The sequence below is a fragment of the Trichosurus vulpecula genome, chromosome 2 (genome assembly GCF_011100635.1).
Source record: "Trichosurus vulpecula isolate mTriVul1 chromosome 2, mTriVul1.pri, whole genome shotgun sequence".
Classification (NCBI taxonomy): Eukaryota; Metazoa; Chordata; class Mammalia; order Diprotodontia; family Phalangeridae; genus Trichosurus; species Trichosurus vulpecula.
The window spans coordinates 233,956,151-233,975,621 of NC_050574.1; the positions used below are offsets into that span (position 1 = coordinate 233,956,151).

General features: G+C 39.5%; 1 protein-coding gene across 1 annotated transcript in view; it reads right to left on the bottom strand.

Annotated features, from left to right (window-relative positions):
* Window positions 1–19,471, bottom strand: part of TTN (titin) — a 327,155-nt gene that overhangs the window by 16,722 nt on the left and 290,962 nt on the right. The window contains exons 280-302 of the mRNA XM_036744026.1: window positions 18,387–18,683; window positions 17,695–18,282; window positions 17,283–17,585; window positions 16,875–17,171; window positions 14,273–14,560; window positions 13,852–14,151; window positions 13,319–13,621; window positions 12,893–13,198; window positions 10,999–12,765; window positions 10,103–10,396; window positions 8,434–8,721; window positions 8,004–8,303; window positions 5,857–7,923; window positions 5,444–5,746; window positions 5,038–5,343; window positions 4,656–4,946; window positions 4,144–4,440; window positions 3,691–3,996; window positions 1,987–2,292; window positions 1,622–1,903; window positions 896–1,489; window positions 478–765; window positions 62–361 (exon numbers count right to left, since the gene is read on the bottom strand). Of these exons, the coding sequence (XP_036599921.1) occupies window positions 62–361; window positions 478–765; window positions 896–1,489; window positions 1,622–1,903; window positions 1,987–2,292; window positions 3,691–3,996; window positions 4,144–4,440; window positions 4,656–4,946; window positions 5,038–5,343; window positions 5,444–5,746; window positions 5,857–7,923; window positions 8,004–8,303; window positions 8,434–8,721; window positions 10,103–10,396; window positions 10,999–12,765; window positions 12,893–13,198; window positions 13,319–13,621; window positions 13,852–14,151; window positions 14,273–14,560; window positions 16,875–17,171; window positions 17,283–17,585; window positions 17,695–18,282; window positions 18,387–18,683 (10,671 nt within the window). The remainder of the gene's footprint in view (window positions 1–61; window positions 362–477; window positions 766–895; window positions 1,490–1,621; window positions 1,904–1,986; window positions 2,293–3,690; window positions 3,997–4,143; window positions 4,441–4,655; window positions 4,947–5,037; window positions 5,344–5,443; window positions 5,747–5,856; window positions 7,924–8,003; window positions 8,304–8,433; window positions 8,722–10,102; window positions 10,397–10,998; window positions 12,766–12,892; window positions 13,199–13,318; window positions 13,622–13,851; window positions 14,152–14,272; window positions 14,561–16,874; window positions 17,172–17,282; window positions 17,586–17,694; window positions 18,283–18,386; window positions 18,684–19,471) is intronic.

Below are 19,471 nucleotides of genomic sequence, written 5' to 3' on the forward strand. Positions count from 1 at the left end.
TTTTCATGCATAACTTTGGGTGGGGAAAGGGAGGGGGAGGGGGTAGGAAGGGAGGACTCACTGATGCTGCTCCGGCATTCTATGACCTCAGACTGTAAGTAAGAGCCAATTCCAAATCGGTTTGTAGCAGCTACACGGAAGACATATTCATTTCCTTCAATGAGTCTGGTAAACTTAAAAGTTGTTCTAGTCACAGATTCAGAAACTGGCAGCCAGCCTGGTCGATGGGCATCCCGCTGTTCTACCACATAGCCACTCAGTGGAGCACCACCATCCAACTCAGGTGGCTCCCAGGAAATGGTGACCGAAGTAGCATCGATTTCATCAATTTTGATAGGCCCAGTTGGTGGTCCAGGTTTGTCTGGAAAAGTGAAACAAATTCCATCTCATTTCAAAGTGAAGTTGGGTTATTGAATCCTGATAACTTTAGCAGTAGAGAAAGTAAAAATACTTTTTATTTTTATCATGTGAACTTACCAAGAATGATAACTTTAATGGTTTCTGAAGTAGTTCCAGTCACATTCTTCAGTTCAAGTGTGTATTCTCCAGTGTCCTTTATTGTGGTCTCACGGATTGTTAATTTGGCTACTTTACTATGGGTTTCAACAGTGACACGCTCTGATTCTCTCAGTTTGGAGCCAGAAAAGAACCAGGATACAGCTGGAGGTGGACGACCAGCAATTGGTATGACCAGCTCTACAGGTCTGCCAGCTGGGACGTGAACAGTCTTTTGAGGCATTGTAGAAAGATCGATTGTAGGCAATACTATGGAGAAAGAAAAGTTTAGAAAAATTTAGCAAACCATCCTAAAGCATTTATGCTGATAATATAAAAAAAACTGTATCTTTTGAATAATTTCTTCTTTTAAAATCTTGGTAGATTTTCTAGCACATACCCCGTAGGTCTTGAACAGTTACTGCCGTGACGATCTCTCTTGGTTCTGACACACCTTTCTCATTCTGTGCCCTCACTCTAAATAAGTACTGTTCACCTTCATTGAGTGAGGTAACAGTGTGCTCTAAGACAGTGGGTTTCAAGGCTACAACTTTCATCCATCTTTCAGTGCCAGCTCTACAGGCCTCAAGAACATATCCAGTAAGCCTGCTACCACCATCATAGAGGGGTTTCTCCCAGGCAAGAGAAACACTGGACTTTGTGACATCCACCACTTCCAGCTTTTGAGGCACCAAGGGGACTTCTGAGACCAGGACAGCATCAGATGTTTCACAAGGCTCTCCAATGCCATAGATATTCTCTGGAAGTACTCTGAAGTAGTACATGGTTCCTTCTACAAGTCCAGAAATTCTGTAAAGTGTCTTGCTGCATTTGGTAGTTACTGTTTTGAATGCTCTCATGGCAGCCTCACGTTTCTCAATAATGTAGTTGGAGACTGGCGCACCACCATCAATAGTGGGGATCTCCCAAGTGATGGTCACAGAATCTCTTGACACTTCCTTGACTTTCACAGAAGGACATGGGCCGGGTGTATCTGAAAACATTAAGAGGAACGTATTACTTTCTACTTGCATTGATTTTTTTTTCACAGAAAATAACTAGTGGGAAGAGTATCCTCCATGATTTTATCTTTCAAAGATCAATTAAGTTTAAGAGAAATGCTTACCATATACTTTAACAAGGACCGTTGCTGATTTTTTGCCAGATTGATTTTCTGCTTCAATGGTATATTTTCCAGCATCATACCGGTTAACTTTGTCAACAATAAGCAAAGTATAGCTTTCAGTCGTGTCAATAATTGCTCGACTTGCGAGATCAATGTCCTTTTTGCTCCATGTAATAACAGGAGGTGGCCTTCCTGATACAGATACCATAAGGCGCAAAGAAACCCCAGCTCTGACAGTAACAGTCTTCTTCAGATCATCGGCAAGCTCAAGATCTGGAATTTCTGGAAGACAAATACCAAAATGAATTAATTTGCAAACCACTTGGAGAATAAACAATTCCATTGAAGAGTTAGATTATAAATACCTAGTCTTTCTACAGGTTCAATTTCAGCAGTTGATTCACTGTATTCACTCATGCCATTTACATTTACGGCAGCAACTCTGAAGCAGTATTTCTGGCCGGTTTTAAGATCTGGGACGGTGAATTCAGTATTTCTTAGAGTAGCATTTGTATGCACTCTGTACCACTGATCGGCTTCTTTCTCTTTCATTTCAAGGACATAGCCTATGATGTCAGCACCACCATCATACATTGGTTTCGTCCATGCCAAGCTAATGCTGAATTTGGTTGTGTCTACAACTCTCGGAGCAGAAGGCGGTCCAGGAGTATCTTTGGTAGAAAAAGAGCAGAGGTGTTATATGAAACCCTTGGGATTTGTAATTCATGATGACAGATACTCTCAGGATGCTTCAGTACTTGTGCAGCATGATGAATTTTTATAGTTATATCCTTTGGTCACTTTTAGTTTAGTATTCGATGGTTATGTGGATTTTTAAAGGGTCATGCCTCATCATGGCATGAAGGTGATGCTGTGTGTGACAAGGGGGCACAAGCTTTGGGATGTTGGTCCCGGTGTCATACTGTCTGCTTCCCAAGGACCAGCCTAAGGGCAAAAAGGCTCATAGCCAGTAAATAGTGAGACTTTTTGGAGATGGATTCTTTGGCCATGACAACTCAAAAGAATAAAAAGAAGAAAATGGTCCTCAGTCTTACACTGTCCCTTTCTGCTTCTGTAATGAGGGTGGCAAAGTTGCAGAAAAGGGGAAAGGGAATGCTTAAAAGAGCAGCTTTTAGGCCATCTATTAACTTAAAGAATACTGCCCTGGAAATACCCTGCTGCCTTAGCTTTGTCCTTCAATCTGCACTACCTAGTTCAGCCTCTTCTGGGTGTTAGGGTGCCCACAAATATCCCATATCGCCTGCCTCATCTGAGGAAAGCACCTATTTGTTGTCTTTGACTCTTAATGAATTTCAGAATTAACTTTCTATGACATTTATCTATTTTTTTCCTTTTCCTTACAGAAAATCAAATTGTTCAGCTCTGATATGTAGATCTTTAAAGCATTTTTTGATTAGCAAACTCTTTTTTTTTTTTAGCAAATTAGCCAACAATTAGCGAATTGTTTCTCTCTCTATCACCTCCTCTCCATTTGGAAAAACAAAACAAAGCAGTTTTATCTCATGGTTCAACTGCTACTTAACCTTCGTGTCTCCAAAGATGGTAGGAAGAATGTGGTCTCGTACTAAGAATAAGAATCTTGTTTCTATCTCATTCATTGATAGCTGGGTTGTTACTTTCGCCTTACTAGTGTGAAAATGATTTGGCATGTAATTTTATTAATTAATACTAGCCTTCAGCTTATTTAAAGCCCCTTAAAGGGACCTTTTCTTTTTACTACTTCACAATGAAAAAAAGAATTATCCTTACAATAATGGATTTTTCATTTGCAGGGGGATTCCCAGAACATAGTTTTCATTTCCTACTCTGCTACACTACACCAAACACATGGCAAGGGTATCTTGGGTTTCTCATAGGAAAATCACAACTCTTCTTAGAAATGTCAATCTTTTGACTTATTAAGTAGTAGAATAATTGAAATTTATAGTTATTTAACATGGACAATATTTAAAGCTCACACCTTTTTGGGCAATATTACTTTCTGTGAGTTCTCTGAAACAGTGAATGACTTGTTCAACAGGAACTAATAGGTACTTCTTGGAACTTACATGAAGGTTCCTTGCATAAGATGAAGTTGGAAGCTTCACTAGGTTCACTGTTACCAGCAGCATTTACTGCTGTGACGCGGAACTGGTATTCACAGCCTTCCATTAAGCCAGTCACTTTGAGTCTGGTGTCGTAAACAGTGTAATCTTTATTGACCCGTGTCCAGCGCAGACTCTTCTTTTCACGTTTGTCAACAAGGTAGTTGTTGATATCATTACCACCATCAGATTCTGGCTTTTGCCACTGAATGATGACATGCTCTTTGCCAGCACCCATTTCTTCAGGCATACCAGGTGGTGATGGAATAGCTGTTCATGATTTTATGAAAAAGAAACAATTAGCTTTGCATGCAATACAGTGGTATTTCCATGACGGCCTACCTCCCACCTTCCCTTTTACCCCAATGAATTTCTACCAGAAAGTCCTGAATGATGGACAAAAAAATTAATACTCACTGAATGAATTTCTAGCAACAATGGGTCCTGTTTCAACAGGTACACCTGGGCCATATTTGTTGACAGCCCTCACACGGAATATGTATTCATTGTTCTTGATGAGTCTGGTGACCACATGTGATAAAGTTGGGCATTCTCCCTCAACAATAACCCAGTTGAGTCTGCTCGTTTCACGTCTTTCCACAATGTAGTGAGTTATTTCTGCACCTCCATCTTCTTGAGGGAGAGTCCAGGCTAGAGTGCATTTTTCTTCTGTTACTCTGCTGACAGTGAGGTTTCCACATGGACCAGGAGAATCTGGAAAAAAAGGCCCAATGACATACAGTGAATTAATCAACAAGCATTAATTAAGAGCCTACTCTCTGCCAGGCACTGTACTAGGCAGTGGGGATGCGAAGACAAAACAGATAGTCCCTGCTCTCAAAGAACTAACATTTTGCTAGAAAGATTATTCCACAGTGGAAATTTCAGTATAATAAAGGAGTATGCATATTGAATTGGGAAATACTTACCAAGCACTTTGACCATGACAGACACAGTTTTGGTTCCACTGGCATTCTTCACAGTTAATGTATATTTTCCACTATCGCTTCTATCACAGAATTTGATTATAGCAGTGGCTCGTTTTCTGGTATACTGCAAAGAGACCTTTTCACAGAGGTCTAATTCTTTGTCTCCTTTGGTCCAGATAATTTTGGGCTCAGGTTTGCCACCAACTGCCGCATCAAGAACAAGATCAGATCCAGCTCTGATAGTTACAATATCTCCTTGCAATCTAGCATCCAATTCAGCTTTGGGTGGTGCTGTCAAAAAATAAAACAGATCCAAGTAAGTATTTGACAACTTGTAACTCAAGTTGTGATAACTTAAAGAAGACACTTGACTTTTTCTTACAATATTCATCTCTGCAAGTGACAGGACCCGTGGATTCTGACCCTTTACTAATGACACCAGCGGCGTTCTTGGCTAATACACGGAATTCATAGGTGTCTCCTTCACTTAGAGCTGTTACAGTGAAGAAATTCTCAGATACTATGGTGTAGTTGCACTTTAGCCAGCGACCATCTCCCACTTCACTGACTGGCTTCCGTTCTACAATGTAGCCTATAACCTTGCTGCCTCCATCATAAACTGGTGCAGACCAGATCAGTGACACCGTAGACCTAGTGACATCTGTTACCTCTGGTCTTCCTGGTGGATCTGGAAGAGGTATGAAAATAAGGTTAAACATTGTTCTATGACTCCTGAAAAAAAACCCAAACAAACAAAAAAATAAAGACCCTTCCAATGGGACACTTACCAACTGGATTTTGAGCTACCATAGGTCTTGAAGCTTCACTAGCCTTGCTGACACCTGCTGCATTTAGTGCATAAGTTCTGAACTGATATTCCAGACCTTCCACCAAGCTGGTTACTTTGAAGTTGCATTCTAAACAAGGCACTTTGTTTTCCTTCACCCAAAGAATGGTGTTACGTTCTTTCTTCTCAACCCAGTATCCAATGATTTTGCTGCCACCATCATGGTACGGTTCTTCCCAACGGATAGCCATGGCATTTGCAGACACAGAGTAGACCTCAGGCCTGGTAGGTGCACTTGGAGGGACTATATAAAAACAATACAGAAAAAAATAGTTAGATTTGGAACTCAAATCAGGGGAAAAAAACCCCATGGTGAACATTCACATCTTGAGAAATTACATTTGTTTTCCTTACCAAATGGATGTTCAGCAACTATTGGTACTGATTCCAGAGGTTTGCTGACACCAAATCTGTTTTCTGAACTGATGCGGAATGAGTATTCCTTGTATTTTGTGAGGTGGGTTACTTTAATCTGGGTACGTTTGACACTGGAATTTACGAGCTGCCAAGCTGTTGTTCCAGACTCACGTTTTTCAACTATGTAATTAGTGATTTCAGTGCCACCATCATCCTTAGGTTCAGCCCATGACAGGACACATGACTCAGCAGAGACAGAGGACACTTCAATTGGGCCGGTAACTGGACCTGGCCTTCCAATGACAATGACGGTGACTATAAAAGTTTTTACCCCTGCGGTATTCTCAAGGGTCAAATAGTAACGTCCAGAGTCACCTCTCATACTTTCTTTAACACTAAGTGTGGTTCTATCTTTTGTTGTCTTGATACTCATTCTATCAGTCTCCTTGAGTCTCATCTCCTCTAGTTTCCATGTTACTTTGGGAGCTGGGCGTCCACTGATTGGTATGTCAATAGTAAAAGGGCTTCCGGCTTTGCAAGTTATGACCTGATTAGTAATTCCACTGAGATCTGCAGTTGGTTCAATCTGAGGCTCCTTGATAATGACAGAACAGAAGGCTTCCCGGGGTTCACTGTAGCCTGCGTCGTTCTTGGCCTTCACGCGGAATTCATATTCAGTGTTTTCTACGAGGCGTTCCACTGTAAAAGTAAGCTGCTTTGTGTGACCAGCTTCCACCCAGAAATCAGAGCCCTTCTGTCTCATTTCAAGAAGGTAACTGGTGATGCGGCTTCCTCCATCGTGATCAGGTTTAAGCCAAGCTAACACTGCTGAGGATTTGCTTGTATCGACGATATCAAGTCTCTTAGGTGGAGCAGGCTCTTCTGTGGCGACGATTGGTTCTGGCATTTCATATGGTTCACCAATGCCATACTCATTTTCTGCAGAAACGCGGAAATAGTGGGGGACTCCTTCTAACAGGTCAGTGACCTTGAAGATCTGGCGAGTGCATTTCTCACTGACCACTTGCCAACTACGACGACTTGCTTCTCGTTTCTCCACCACATAATGATGGATTCGGGCACCACCATCAAGGATGGGTGCATCCCACATTAATGTCACAGATCCTCTGGTTACATCCTTGAAGGTAATAGGACCAGGTGGACCAGGAGAGTCCAGTACCTTGACAGTGAATGTTATAGATTTGCTTCCACTGCTGTTTTCCAAAGAGAAGGTATATTTACCGGCATCATTTCTATTGCAGTTCTCCACAGTGAGGGTGCTGAAGGAGTCTGTTATGTGAATGTCAGCTCGAATACTAAGGTTAGAATCTGGTTTACTCCATACCGCGGTAGGAGTAGGTCGGCCACTGTAGGCAATAAACAGACGAATACTGGCCCCTGCTCTAACAACATGAGTTTGCTTGAAGTTTGCATCAATGTCAAGTTCAGGTGGTGTTAGTCTGTCAACTGCTTGAATTGTACCAGACACCTCACAGCTCTCTCCTCTGCCAGCTCCATTGACAGCACTAACTCGGAATTTGTATTTTTCGCCTGCTTGCAAATCGGTGACAGTATACCTGGTTTTGACACATGCTTCAGCGTTGACCTTCTGCCAGTCTCCTAAGTCTGCCTTGCACATTTCAATGATGTAGCCAATTATTTCCATTCCGCCATCAAAAACTGGTGTGGCCCATTCTAAGCTTACAGTTGTCTTTGATGTGTCTGTCACTTTGACCACAGCGGGAGGACCTGGTGGGCTCACTGGCTCTCTACATTTAATCAATCTTGAAATGCCGCTTGAAGGTCCTACCCCTGCAGCATTTTCAGCCATGACATGGAATTCATATTCATTGCCTTCAGTCAGTCCAGTAACTTTGTATCTGGTCTCAATAATTGGGCGTTTGCTGATTACTTTTACCCATCGCGTGCTCTTCTTTTCTCGCCTTTCAAGGATGTATTGCTGGATTTCATTACCACCATCTGATTCTGGCCTGGCCCACGTGAGTGTAATGCTGTTGCCAGTTATGTTGCTAGGCTCTGGAGTACCAGGTGCATCTGGGACAGCTACAGAATGAAAAATCAGTTAGACACATGTGCTAGAAAAGCAGATTTCTGTTTCATGTCTGAAAAAAGAGAAAACTTACTGTATTGTATTTGGGCAACCACTGGGTCAGAATCAAGTGGCCTGCCAACACCAATTTTGTTAACTGCAGAAACACGGAATTGATATTCATTGCCATTTATTAATTTAACTGCAGTGTAACTATGGGCTTCACACTTATCCTCGATGAGTGCCCATGCAAGCCTGCTGGTTTCTCGTTTTTCAATTATGTAGTGAGTTACAGGAGAGCAACCATCATTCAGTGGAGCATCCCACCAGAGTGTCATCTTCTCTCCAGTTATATTAGTGAATCTTATTGGCCCAACTACTTTTCCTGGTGTATCTATAATGGAAAAAAATTATTAGTGTTAGCATTACCTTTTGCTTTTTACATTTAGAATAGAAATAAAGCATTCCAAAATACAAATTTCACTACATGAGTTTTAATATAAAGAGTGTGCTTTTAGAAGTACCTTGTACTTTCACAGTAAGGTTTTCTTTTGTGCAACCTGATATGTTTTTGGCTTCAACAGTGTATACACCACGATAGTCACGATTGGCATCTCTCACAAAGAGACTGCTGGATCCAAGGACATCTGTTATTTCCACATTCATTTTCTTTTCAATCTCTTGTCCATCTTTATACCAAGTTACCCTGGGTACTGGCCGACCCTTTATCAAAGCCTTGATTCTTAGGCTCTCTCCAGCCTTAATAATAAGACCATCATAGTATTCGGGACCAAATTCTACTATCGGAGCAACTATAAAAGAGAAAAGAAAACAAAATTAGCTCCTTCATTTGGTTTACTTCACCAAAATATCATTCACTGTACTAGATTATAAAACCTGAAAAAAAACCCCAACCTTTGGAGTACAACAGTACTACAGAAGTGTTTTGAAAATAGGACTAACTAGTAATGTAAAAACAATCGTTTGTGTTTTATTGATCTCCCTTCATTACCATTTTGTCATTTACTGTGTGCAAATAGAAATGAAACTTTTAGAGGCTGCTGGACAAGGTTTTGAAAATAATTTACATTTCGAAGTTAAACAATCTTCTTTGTAGTACCTACATATGTTTAAATAAGTTTCTGGAAATAAACATAAGCTAGGTTTAAATATACCAGTGACTGTCGTAATATACTTCCATAATTTTAGTCAAATAATAGTGGGGAAAGAAAACTGTTAGCTCCATGAAGTCTTATTTATTGTAAAGATGTTAATATAAAGGATGGCTGAAGTCATAATGCTAAAAACTCATTCATTTTTACTTACATACTTTCTATATGAAGATACAGTGAAATTAACAGGCAATTTTTTAAAAAAAATGCATCTACCTATGAGGAAAAAAAATACAATTTGCCTCATAGCAGCCTTTGAAGATGATGGGCGGGGGGTGAGGGGGAGATAGCAATAGCATCCCCATGTGTTGGCAATCAAAATGGGCTCTTAGCACTCAGTTCAACCAGGTGCCCTTGAAGAGTTTGGCCTTTGTTTCCTTGATTAGATTGGGAGTCCTTGGTGACCGCCTTGCCTCAGGGGAGGGCCTAGTTTACGTGGGTTTGAGTGGCATGTTTGGGACATCAGAGGCTTTTAGACCACGTGCGTTTAAGTCGTCTCTTTGTGACAATTTCAGGTCATGTGGGTGAGTTGCATGTGTGACTCACCCTTGACCCTGAAAAAGATATAAAACCAGGGGATGGCTTTCTCTTTTTCAGAGCTCTTACCCACAGCTGCAGTGTCGTGTGTGACTCTGGGCCAGCCCTTATTATGAGCTCCTGGGCTGAACTTAGATGTTGGTAACTATGAATTGTATTTGGTCTGTCTGTCGATGTTTGTAATTTGTTTGTATTTGCTCTGAAGTTCAGGGTGCTGGCTTTTTCCCCTGAACTAAGTGAATGGTATTTGTATGCTGGATTAAAGTGAGATTGTCAGCCCCTTAACATTGCTTTCCTTAGTAAAGCAGATCAAAAGAACCTGGGCTTTTGCAGTGTGCTGGTAGCGCACTTTTTGTTGGGCTCGTGTTGGTCTTTCACCCCTACAACAGCTGCCAGCCGGATTATTGAAACACCCCATTTGATAGATAAACAGACTAACATGACTTATTCTCAGTCACACAGCATCAGTAACTAAAGTGCTTACCATTCTCATCTCTTGTCATAATGTAGCCCGAAGACTGTGAAGGAGGGCTGATTGTCCCAACAGCATTTCTTGCAATTATTCTGAACTCGTATCGATCTCCGGGACTAAGTCCTGTGACTGTGTACTGACATTCACTGACATCAGTAAAATTGCATCGAAGCCAACGATCCTCTCCTTGGCGCTTCTCGATACTGTAGGCGACGATCTTACTGCCTCCATCACGCAATGGTGGATTCCACTTAAGGGTGATAGTTTCCCGGGTGACATCAATGCTGTCAGGAGTGCCAGGTGGGTCTGAAAAGATTTTAATAAAAATTATATATGGAATTATTCTTATAAATAATTATTCATCAGCCATATTAATTGATTTAGTTAATATGATAGCAAACATTTGTATGGGGCTTTAAAGTTTGTAAAGAACTTGGCATTTATTGTCTGTAAATATAATTCTATAAAGTAGGTGCTATTATTGTCTACATTTTGAAGATGAAAGAAACTGAGGCTAATCCCTCCTGGTTAGGCGACTTGCTTAGGCTCATATAACCACGAAGTTTCTAAACTCAAATTCAAACACAGATCTCCCCAAATCCTGGTTCTAGCACAATCTTCACTCTGCCACCTAGCTGTCACTTTTACATGATTTTAATAATTAATTGATTTTAATATCTGATTGATTTTAATAATTAATTTTAATAATATCAATCTTATTTGTGTATCACCCCCTCTTCTTTGTAAGGCTAATGAACAGCCATATGGCCTTAAAAGCAATGGACATGAGGTTGTCAATGGAGAGGCAAGACATTTGGGTTACCAATTATTTAAATAATCAAGCTATTTCTATTACTAACAAACACAGCTACCAAATGAAAAAAGATGCATAATATTCAGTCACTTACCTACTGGAGATACTGCTAGGGTAAATTTGCTTGGGTCACTGGGTGGGCTTAGGCCAGCAGAATTTTCAGCATACACACGGAACTGGTAGTCAAGGCCCTCAAGAAGTCCAGTAACTCTGTATTCTCTTCCAGAGATTGAAGTTGTGTTAACTTTCTGCCACAGGATGCTATTTCTTTCTTTCTTCTCAACATAGAATCCAGTAACTTCTGATCCACCGTCATATGGTGGTGCATCCCAAGTTATTGACATGCCATCAGAGGTTATGTTGTATACAACAGGCTTTCCTGGTGGGCCAGGTACCCTGAACTGATGTTTTGCCACAATAATTGTTGAGACAAGTGGCAGACTTACTCCATACCGATTTTCTGCTCTAACTCGAAACTGGTATTCAGCATCTTTAACTAAGTTAGAAACTTTAAAAGTTGTCCTAGCAACACTAGAACACACCATCTTCCAGTTAGTTTGTGAAGCTTCCCTTTTCTCAATGCTGTAACAAGTGATTTCTCCTCCTCCATTATCGTCTGGAACATCCCATGACATGATAGCACTGTCAGCTTTAATCTCGTCAAATCGGATGGGTCCTTTGGGCTTGGAGGGGGGACCAAGTGTAATGATTGTAATGGGAAATGAGTTTCTACACACTGCATTATCTAGAATAATGGCATACTTCCCACCATGCTCTTTTTGCACATTTTTGATGCTCAAAGTTATTTTGTTTTCTGTTTTGCTGAAACGGACCTGTTCGCTTTCTTTCAGTGGCATACTGTCCTTCAGCCAACTGATAGATGGTTTTGGTTTTCCTTTGTAGGGCAATTCAAGGTGCACATTATGACCAATTCTTACACTGATTTGTGCTCCAGGAATTTCTGAGAGGTCAACTTCAGGTGGAATGACAAGTTCTTTCACAGTAATTGGTCCAATTACAACACTATCACTCAGTCCTTTCTCATTCTTTGCAGAAACTCTGAATTCCAGGACTGATTGTTCTTTAAGGTTGTCAACTACAATTTCACATGTCTTACTTATGCCAGCATGTGACCATGTTTGTTCACCTTTACCTTTCCTCTCAACGACATAATCTGTAATGACACTTCCACCATCAAAGTCAGGTTTGGACCACTGCAAGGTAACCGATGTCTTTGTTGAATCTTTCATGGAAAGGTCCCGTATGGGAGCTGGCACTTCAGCAGCTTTCACTGGGTCTGTAGTTTCACAGGGCTCCCCTACTCCATTTTCATTTTCTGCAAGGACTCTGAAGAAATATGGAATCTTCTCTGACAAGTCTGTAACCTTAAAGGATGTATGGGAGCATTTGTGGGTAATGACGGACCAGGCCCTTTTGGTGGCATCTCTCTTTTCAAGGACATAATTTATTATGGGAGAGCCACCATCAATGAGAGGAGGGTCCCAAAACAATGTGACAGTACCCCGGGAAACATGTTTAACTTGTAATTTCTGGCAGGCTGCTGGTGTGTCAAGTACTTTAACACTCACAGATGAAGACTTTGGCTCGCCAACTCCATTTTCTATCGTTAGGACATATTTTCCTGTATCATTTCTTGTAACTTGAGGGATGATGAGTAATGAAGATGAGTCAGTGTTCTGAATGCTGTACCTGGCATCACTGCCAAGATTCTTTTCTTCTTTTCTCCAAGTAACAGTAGGTGGAGGTCTCCCTTTAAATGGGATCAAGATCTGTACATCTTCACCAGCTTTTGCAATGATGGAAGTTCTAAGAGCCACATCTAAGTCAATCGCCGGTTCCTCTGTAGAACAGAATTTTTAAAGTAATTAAGAAAAAGCTACTTATGATAAAATAAGAAATAAGCAAGGTGCCCATGCGTGTATGCATGTACGCATCAAGGAGATACCAACAATAAGTAAGGTACCCACCAAGTATGTCTTTAGGCTGTACAGGCTCTGTCATTTCAATAGGCTCTCCTTGTCCAGCACAGTTTACGGCAGATACACGGAAGTAGTAATTGACTCCAGGTTTCAGAAGAGGTACAACATACTCTGTTGTTCTTACTTCTCCCTTGGTACTGACAACAGTCCATTCTTCACTGTCACCTTCTCTTATCTCCACAATATATCCAGTAACAGCACTGCCTCCATCATAAACAGGTTTACTCCAGCTAAGAGTAATTGAGGATTTCGTCGAATCTACAACTCTCAGCTTGGCTGGCTGACCTGGTGGATCTGTAATGAACAATCATAATGAGTTTCGGGATCTTAATCACATGTTAAGAACCACTTATAACAAAGTATAACAAAGAAGAGATTTATGTATGTCGAGATGGTTTACATGTATTTCCTTACCAATAGGATCTGCAGCTTTGTAGAAATCAGATGGTTCTGAGAATGGACCTTGACCAGCTGCATTTACAGCACAGACTCGGAACTGATAATCGCTATTTTCAGTGAGTCCTGTCACTTTCTGTCTGGTGTCACGGATAGTTTCTTTAAGTACTTTGAACCAGCCCAGACTCTTCTTATCACGTTTTTCAAGGAAGTAGCCATTTATTTCACTACCACCATCTACAATTGGTCGATTCCAGACAACGGTCATTGAATTCTTGGTAGTCTTAGTCACTTCTGGTACACTGGGTGGCCCAGGTGTAACTATTTAAAGAAAGAGAAAATACGCTTTTTAGAAGCAATATAACTATCACCCAACAATTTTTCAGACCTATCTAATCATGCTAGTTGAATTTTTTTGTTTACTACCTTCTACTCTGTTCAAGAATGAGTTATGTTTGGAAAGGGAAGGGAAACTAGTAAAAGTAAAATATATGCTACTCACTTATAAAGCAATGCATTTTATTTCAATTTTTTTTTTTACTGTGTCTTACCAAATGCATTCTTAGCCACAACGGGCTCAGACTCCAGTGGATCACCAACTCCGTACTTGTTCACACCTCGGACCCGGAAGATATATTCATTTCCTTTGATTAGTTTGGTAGTGGTAATGATGCACTCTTCCAGATTTTCAGACACCATAGACCATACAACCCGGCTTGTTTCACGTTTCTCCACAATATAATGAGTTATTTTAGCGCCACCATCATCTGCGGGAGGCCGCCAAAGGAGAGTGATCTTTTCAGCAGTGACAGTCTTAAATTCAATTGGTCCGCCTGGAGGCCCTGGTTTGTCTATTAGTCAAAAAGAGAGATATATATGTAAGATTTTAAAAGTTATGTAGCCTTAGCCTAGTTTATAATTGCTTATATGTAGTAAGGTAAAGACTGATGGAAGCTGGTATCTAGCTCCTACCTAGTATCTGCACTCTGATGCTGGCTGAGGCAGAACCCATGGCATTCCTTAGCTTTAATTCATAGTGTCCACTATTGATCCGACTGGCATCTTTGATGAGGATTGATGCAAGGTCCGTTGTATTTTCAATAGATAATAGTGCATTCGTTTGTAACTCTTTGTCGTCTTTATACCATTCAATGGTAGGCTCAGGTTTGCCAGAGATTCCAGCCCTGAGTTTCACAGATGTTCCAGCTCTATATTTGACAACTTCTGTATATTCTAAAGGCAAGTCAATTGCAGGTCCACCTGAAAGATAAATAGATAAGAAAAAAATATACATACATATGAGCTTGGGTATATATACACACACATGTCACTTCAACAAATTCAAAGGCAAAAATTTTAGTCTTTATTACATAACATTTTAGTAACTAATCCAGTGGGCATGGCAAGGCCTTATTTCTCTTTTATTTCTAATAGTTTCTAGAAAATTAAAATTGGGTCAGCATTGAATATATAAACTAGTTTAGGTAAAATTGTCATTTATATTATATTGGCCCTCCCTGTCTACCCATGAACAATTAATATTTCTCCAATTATTTAAATCTGATTTTATTTGCATAAAAGGTTTTAATAGTTTTGTTTATATAGTCCCTGGGTTTGTGATTTTGTATACCTATATATATTTGTGTCTAATGTTAGCCATCTTTAGGGGAGGTTGGGGGGAAGGAAAAAAAAAGAAATTTACCTGATTAATTTATTATATATTCAAAAGAAATAGCAAGTTGTACATAATGGATTTGCAGTTTCATGTGCAATCATCTTTTTTATAGTATGTTATAGAAACATTTGTTTTATTCCATAAATTAAAAATAAAATAAATAAAAGAAAAAATAAAATTAAAATTGATAAAGTACTATTCTGTTATATAATACAGAAACCTAGACTTCTTATGACCATTCTTTGCACCTGCAATGACTCTATACCTGCTGCACAGATGTTGAGTTCCTTTAGCAGGAGGGAATTACAGTGGAAAGAAAACTGGCTTTAAATCAGGACTTGGATTTAAATCTCACCTCTGTTCCTTGCTATCTATGTGACCTTGGTTACTTAATCTCTCTGGGACCCAGTTTCCTCATTTGCAAAATGAATGGATTTGGGCTACGGCACCTTTACAATTCTTTCCAACTATAAACCCATGATTTTATGACCCTACAATATGGTGAAGTAGAGGCAGGAGTAGTGAGGTCCTCCAACAGTATTGGAGCTCACTATGAAAGAGGATATGGTATAACATTTGATCCTATCAGTCACTGGACAGTTTCTGCTCTTTGCCTCCTTTCCTTTCTTTCCTGCCTCTATTTTCTCCGTTTCCTGGCAAACTATCTCCTATTTATATGGTTCCTTCTTCCTTGAAAACAAACAGGCAGAAGGATCTTGGTAATAGCTCCTGGCTACCTGTCTCTAAATTTTGGACAAAGAATAGCTGCTTGCCTCAGGTGAATTAGGTTTACTAACCACACAGCTAAGCATTTATGGGTACTGTGCTAAATCGATTGGCTCTGATGACTTCAGTCCAACAGGACTGTCATGGGCCTTCATCATATTCTTAAATAAGTTCATCATTCATGATCAACATGTCTACAATCAATCAATCAACAAGCATTTGTTAAGTACCTACTCTGTGTTTAATAACCCCACAGGGGCTATTATAAACCAAACAGCCCAGGTCCTCCAGGTGCTTTTAGCCCTCAGGCCCAGAACAGCCCCCAGATCAATAGAATATAAAGAATTAGGTAGCACTTTAAGAATGGAGAAGGACTAGAAGTTAAAAAGTCTAAGTTCTCTTCTTGGTTCTGCTCAACCTCATTGTATTACCTTGGGTTAGTCACCTCACAACAGTGGATTTCTTAGGTAAGTCTGTCATCTTTAAAATGAATGAATTGGGCTAGATGAACTCTAAAATGGCTTCTAGCTCTAAAGGTCTGATTTCATATAATAAGGAGGTGGTACATTTGCCCAAATTTATAGCAATTAATTTCTCATATTTTAGAATAAGTATCACAGAGCACTTGAGCCTTGTCAGCATTCAATTTTGCGACCAGTGAGTATGTCAAAACAGTCAGCTGATAGGCCCATTTTAGCCCATTTTAAAGGATATTATCCTTTAAATTTGAACCTGGGTTCAAATCTTGTCTCAGACACCTACTACCTGTGTGACCTGGGAAACTGACTTAACATCTCTGAGTTCTAGTTACTTCATCTTTAAAATGAAGGGGTTGGATTTGATAGGTTCTGAGGTCCCAGGCTCCATATCTGAGATTGTATGACTCATCAAAATAAGTCATTTTAATTTACCTCAGAAAGCAATATTCCTCATCTACTCAGACATGATTCTAGGACTTGGTTCTAGGAATTCAGTCAAGAGATTTAAATTTTGATAGTGAAAATATCAAATTATTCTATTTGAAAATTAAAACAAAGGAGTAAAGCATGTTTTATGAACTGGTATGTAAAGTAGTTTCAGTGAAAATCAAACTGCTTTTCAGCTATCTATATATATATGTATATATATATATATATTCAAAAAAAAATTCTTCTGAATGATGAAAATTCTTACCATAAGTATCAACACATGTAATGGGACCTACAACTTCTGAGGGATTGCTAATGGAGCCAACTGCATTCTTAGCAAAAACACGGAATTCATACTGAGAATTCTGAGTTAAGCCAGATACAACGAACTGAGTCTCAACGACATTGGTAAAGCTGGCCTTGGTCCACCGGCCATCTGGAAGATCGCGTTTCTCAACAATGTAGCCTGTTATCTTGCTTCCACCATCAAAGGCTGGTTTCTGCCACAAAAGGTTGACAGAGGTCTTCGAGATATCTGTGACACGAACATTTCTTGGAGGTTCTGTGGAAATCAATACAAGAAGATTAGTTTCACTTGTACATTAGATACGCAGCACAGGAATATTTCCAACAGGTAATTCTACCGGGCCAACTCTATCTTACAAATACTTACCACAGGAGTCAATGGCAAGAACTGGGTCAGAAGGATGACTTGCTTTTCCAATGCCAGCAGCATTTTCTGCATATACCCTGAATTCATAAATAAGTCCAGCACTGATTGTACTGACTTTGAAGTGAGTGGTGCGAATGACCATTTTATTAACCTTCTGCCATAAAATACTGTTTCTGTCCTTCATTTCCAGATGGTATCCAATTACTGCACTGCCTCCATTGGATACTGGCTCATGCCAACCAACAGTGATGCTCTCTTGGGTGACATTTGTGACCCACGGTGTAGAAGGTGGTCCAGGTGTTGCTAAATGGACAGGGAAATCCCAAGGGTTAATAACAAAAGTTTCCAAACATTTGGGCTAAAATAAATTGTAGGGATATAGGAAACACGTAAAGTTGCAATAGTAACTTACTGTATGGGAGTTTGACAGTCACACATGTTGAATCTGTGTGATCACTGATGCCAAAACGATTTTCAGCCTTGATGCGGAACTGATACTCTTCTCCTGTTGTCAGTTTCATTACTTTCATCACGGTTCTTGCGACTGTTGCAGAAACTTCAGTCCATACTGCAGTAGTTGTTTCTCTCTTAAGGACAATGTAGTTGGTCACTTGACTTCCACCATCATACTTTGGTGGCTGCCACTTGAGAATCACACTATCTTCAGTTACATCACTGATAACAACAGGGCCTGATGGAGGACCAGGTCTGTCCAGCACAACAATGTTAATAAAAGCTTTCGTTGTTCCACTGGCATTAGAAGCAGTGATCTCATACCTTCCAGCATCAGCAGCAACACTTTCTTTGAGGTTAATGGTGAGGTTTTCAGCAGTGATTTCAGTATTAAATCTCATGGTTGCTTTTAATGGGACACCATCTTTGGATAAAGTCACTTTGGGAAGTGGTTTTCCAGAAATTGGAATGTCAACCTTAAGGTTGGAACCTGCCCTGACATAGACAGTATTACTTGGAAAGTTAGTCATATCAACCTCAGGTGGTTCTGAAAAATAAAATTTGGCGAGACCAAATGAAAAATTAGTTGAGAAAATAAATTTAAGTCAATACAGAAAGTTTCAAAGTTTAGTTTAACAAGTTTGGGCTTACCTAGTTGGTCTTTAACAAGAACAGGGAGTAGAAGTTCTTTTGGATCGCTTTTACCAGCTTGGTTTTCAGCGAACACTCTGAAGAAATATTCAGAGTTTTCTCTCAGACTGGAAACAGTGTGACGAGTAGTCTTTACAACTGCACATTTAACCCAGTTTTTCTGTCCTTTTTCTAAAGCTTCGACAATATAGTGTACAATTCTACTTCCACCATCATGCTCTGGCTTGAGCCATATCAGAGAAACACTATCTTTAGAAACACTTGCCACTCCCAGTTTTTCAGGCGGGCTTGGTTTTTCTAAGAAAGAAAAAAAATCAAAAGGAAAGATCAAAACCAAGGCATATTTTTCTCCTTAAGTGTATTTCATGAAAGTTACCAAGGCTATTATTCGAATAGATAAACATTTATTAAACAAATACTAGACATGGAGAAAAGAAGACCTGAGTTTTAATCTTGACTCTATTTTTACTGACTACATAAATATGGGCAATTCAGCACATCTCTCTGAGCCTCAGTTTTCTCATCTGGTAAATGAGGATAACAACATCTATAGTGCTTACCTCATGGAGTAATGAGGCCCAAATGAGGTCAGGTACATAAAGGGCTTTGAAAATTTTAAGCAACTCCACAGGTGTCAACTGTTATTATTATCATCACTAATTCGAGTATGGCTAATTTTGTCCCAGCCAGCTAAGAATAACTATAATTATCTAATTGTACATAAACATGGCCACTTTCACACTTAACTGATAAGTGGCTTATTTACTTACAAATAGTTTTCAGTACAAAATGAAAAAAAAACCCAAGAGACTAGATTGTAAGGAATATTCCTACTTATATTCAAATTGTGTTAATATAAAAATGTATTTGAATTAAATATCTTTGATATATTCTTAAAAATGATATAGTTACATCTGTGAAAATTTTCATACAATTAGAAATTCAGAAATTTGGAAATTTTAGCAGAAATCCTGTATGAAACTATATATTTTTTATAAATTAAATTCATGATCTTTAAACTAAAACAAAAACTACTTAGAATGATTCGAATTATTCCTTAACATGTGCTCTTACTTCTTATTAAG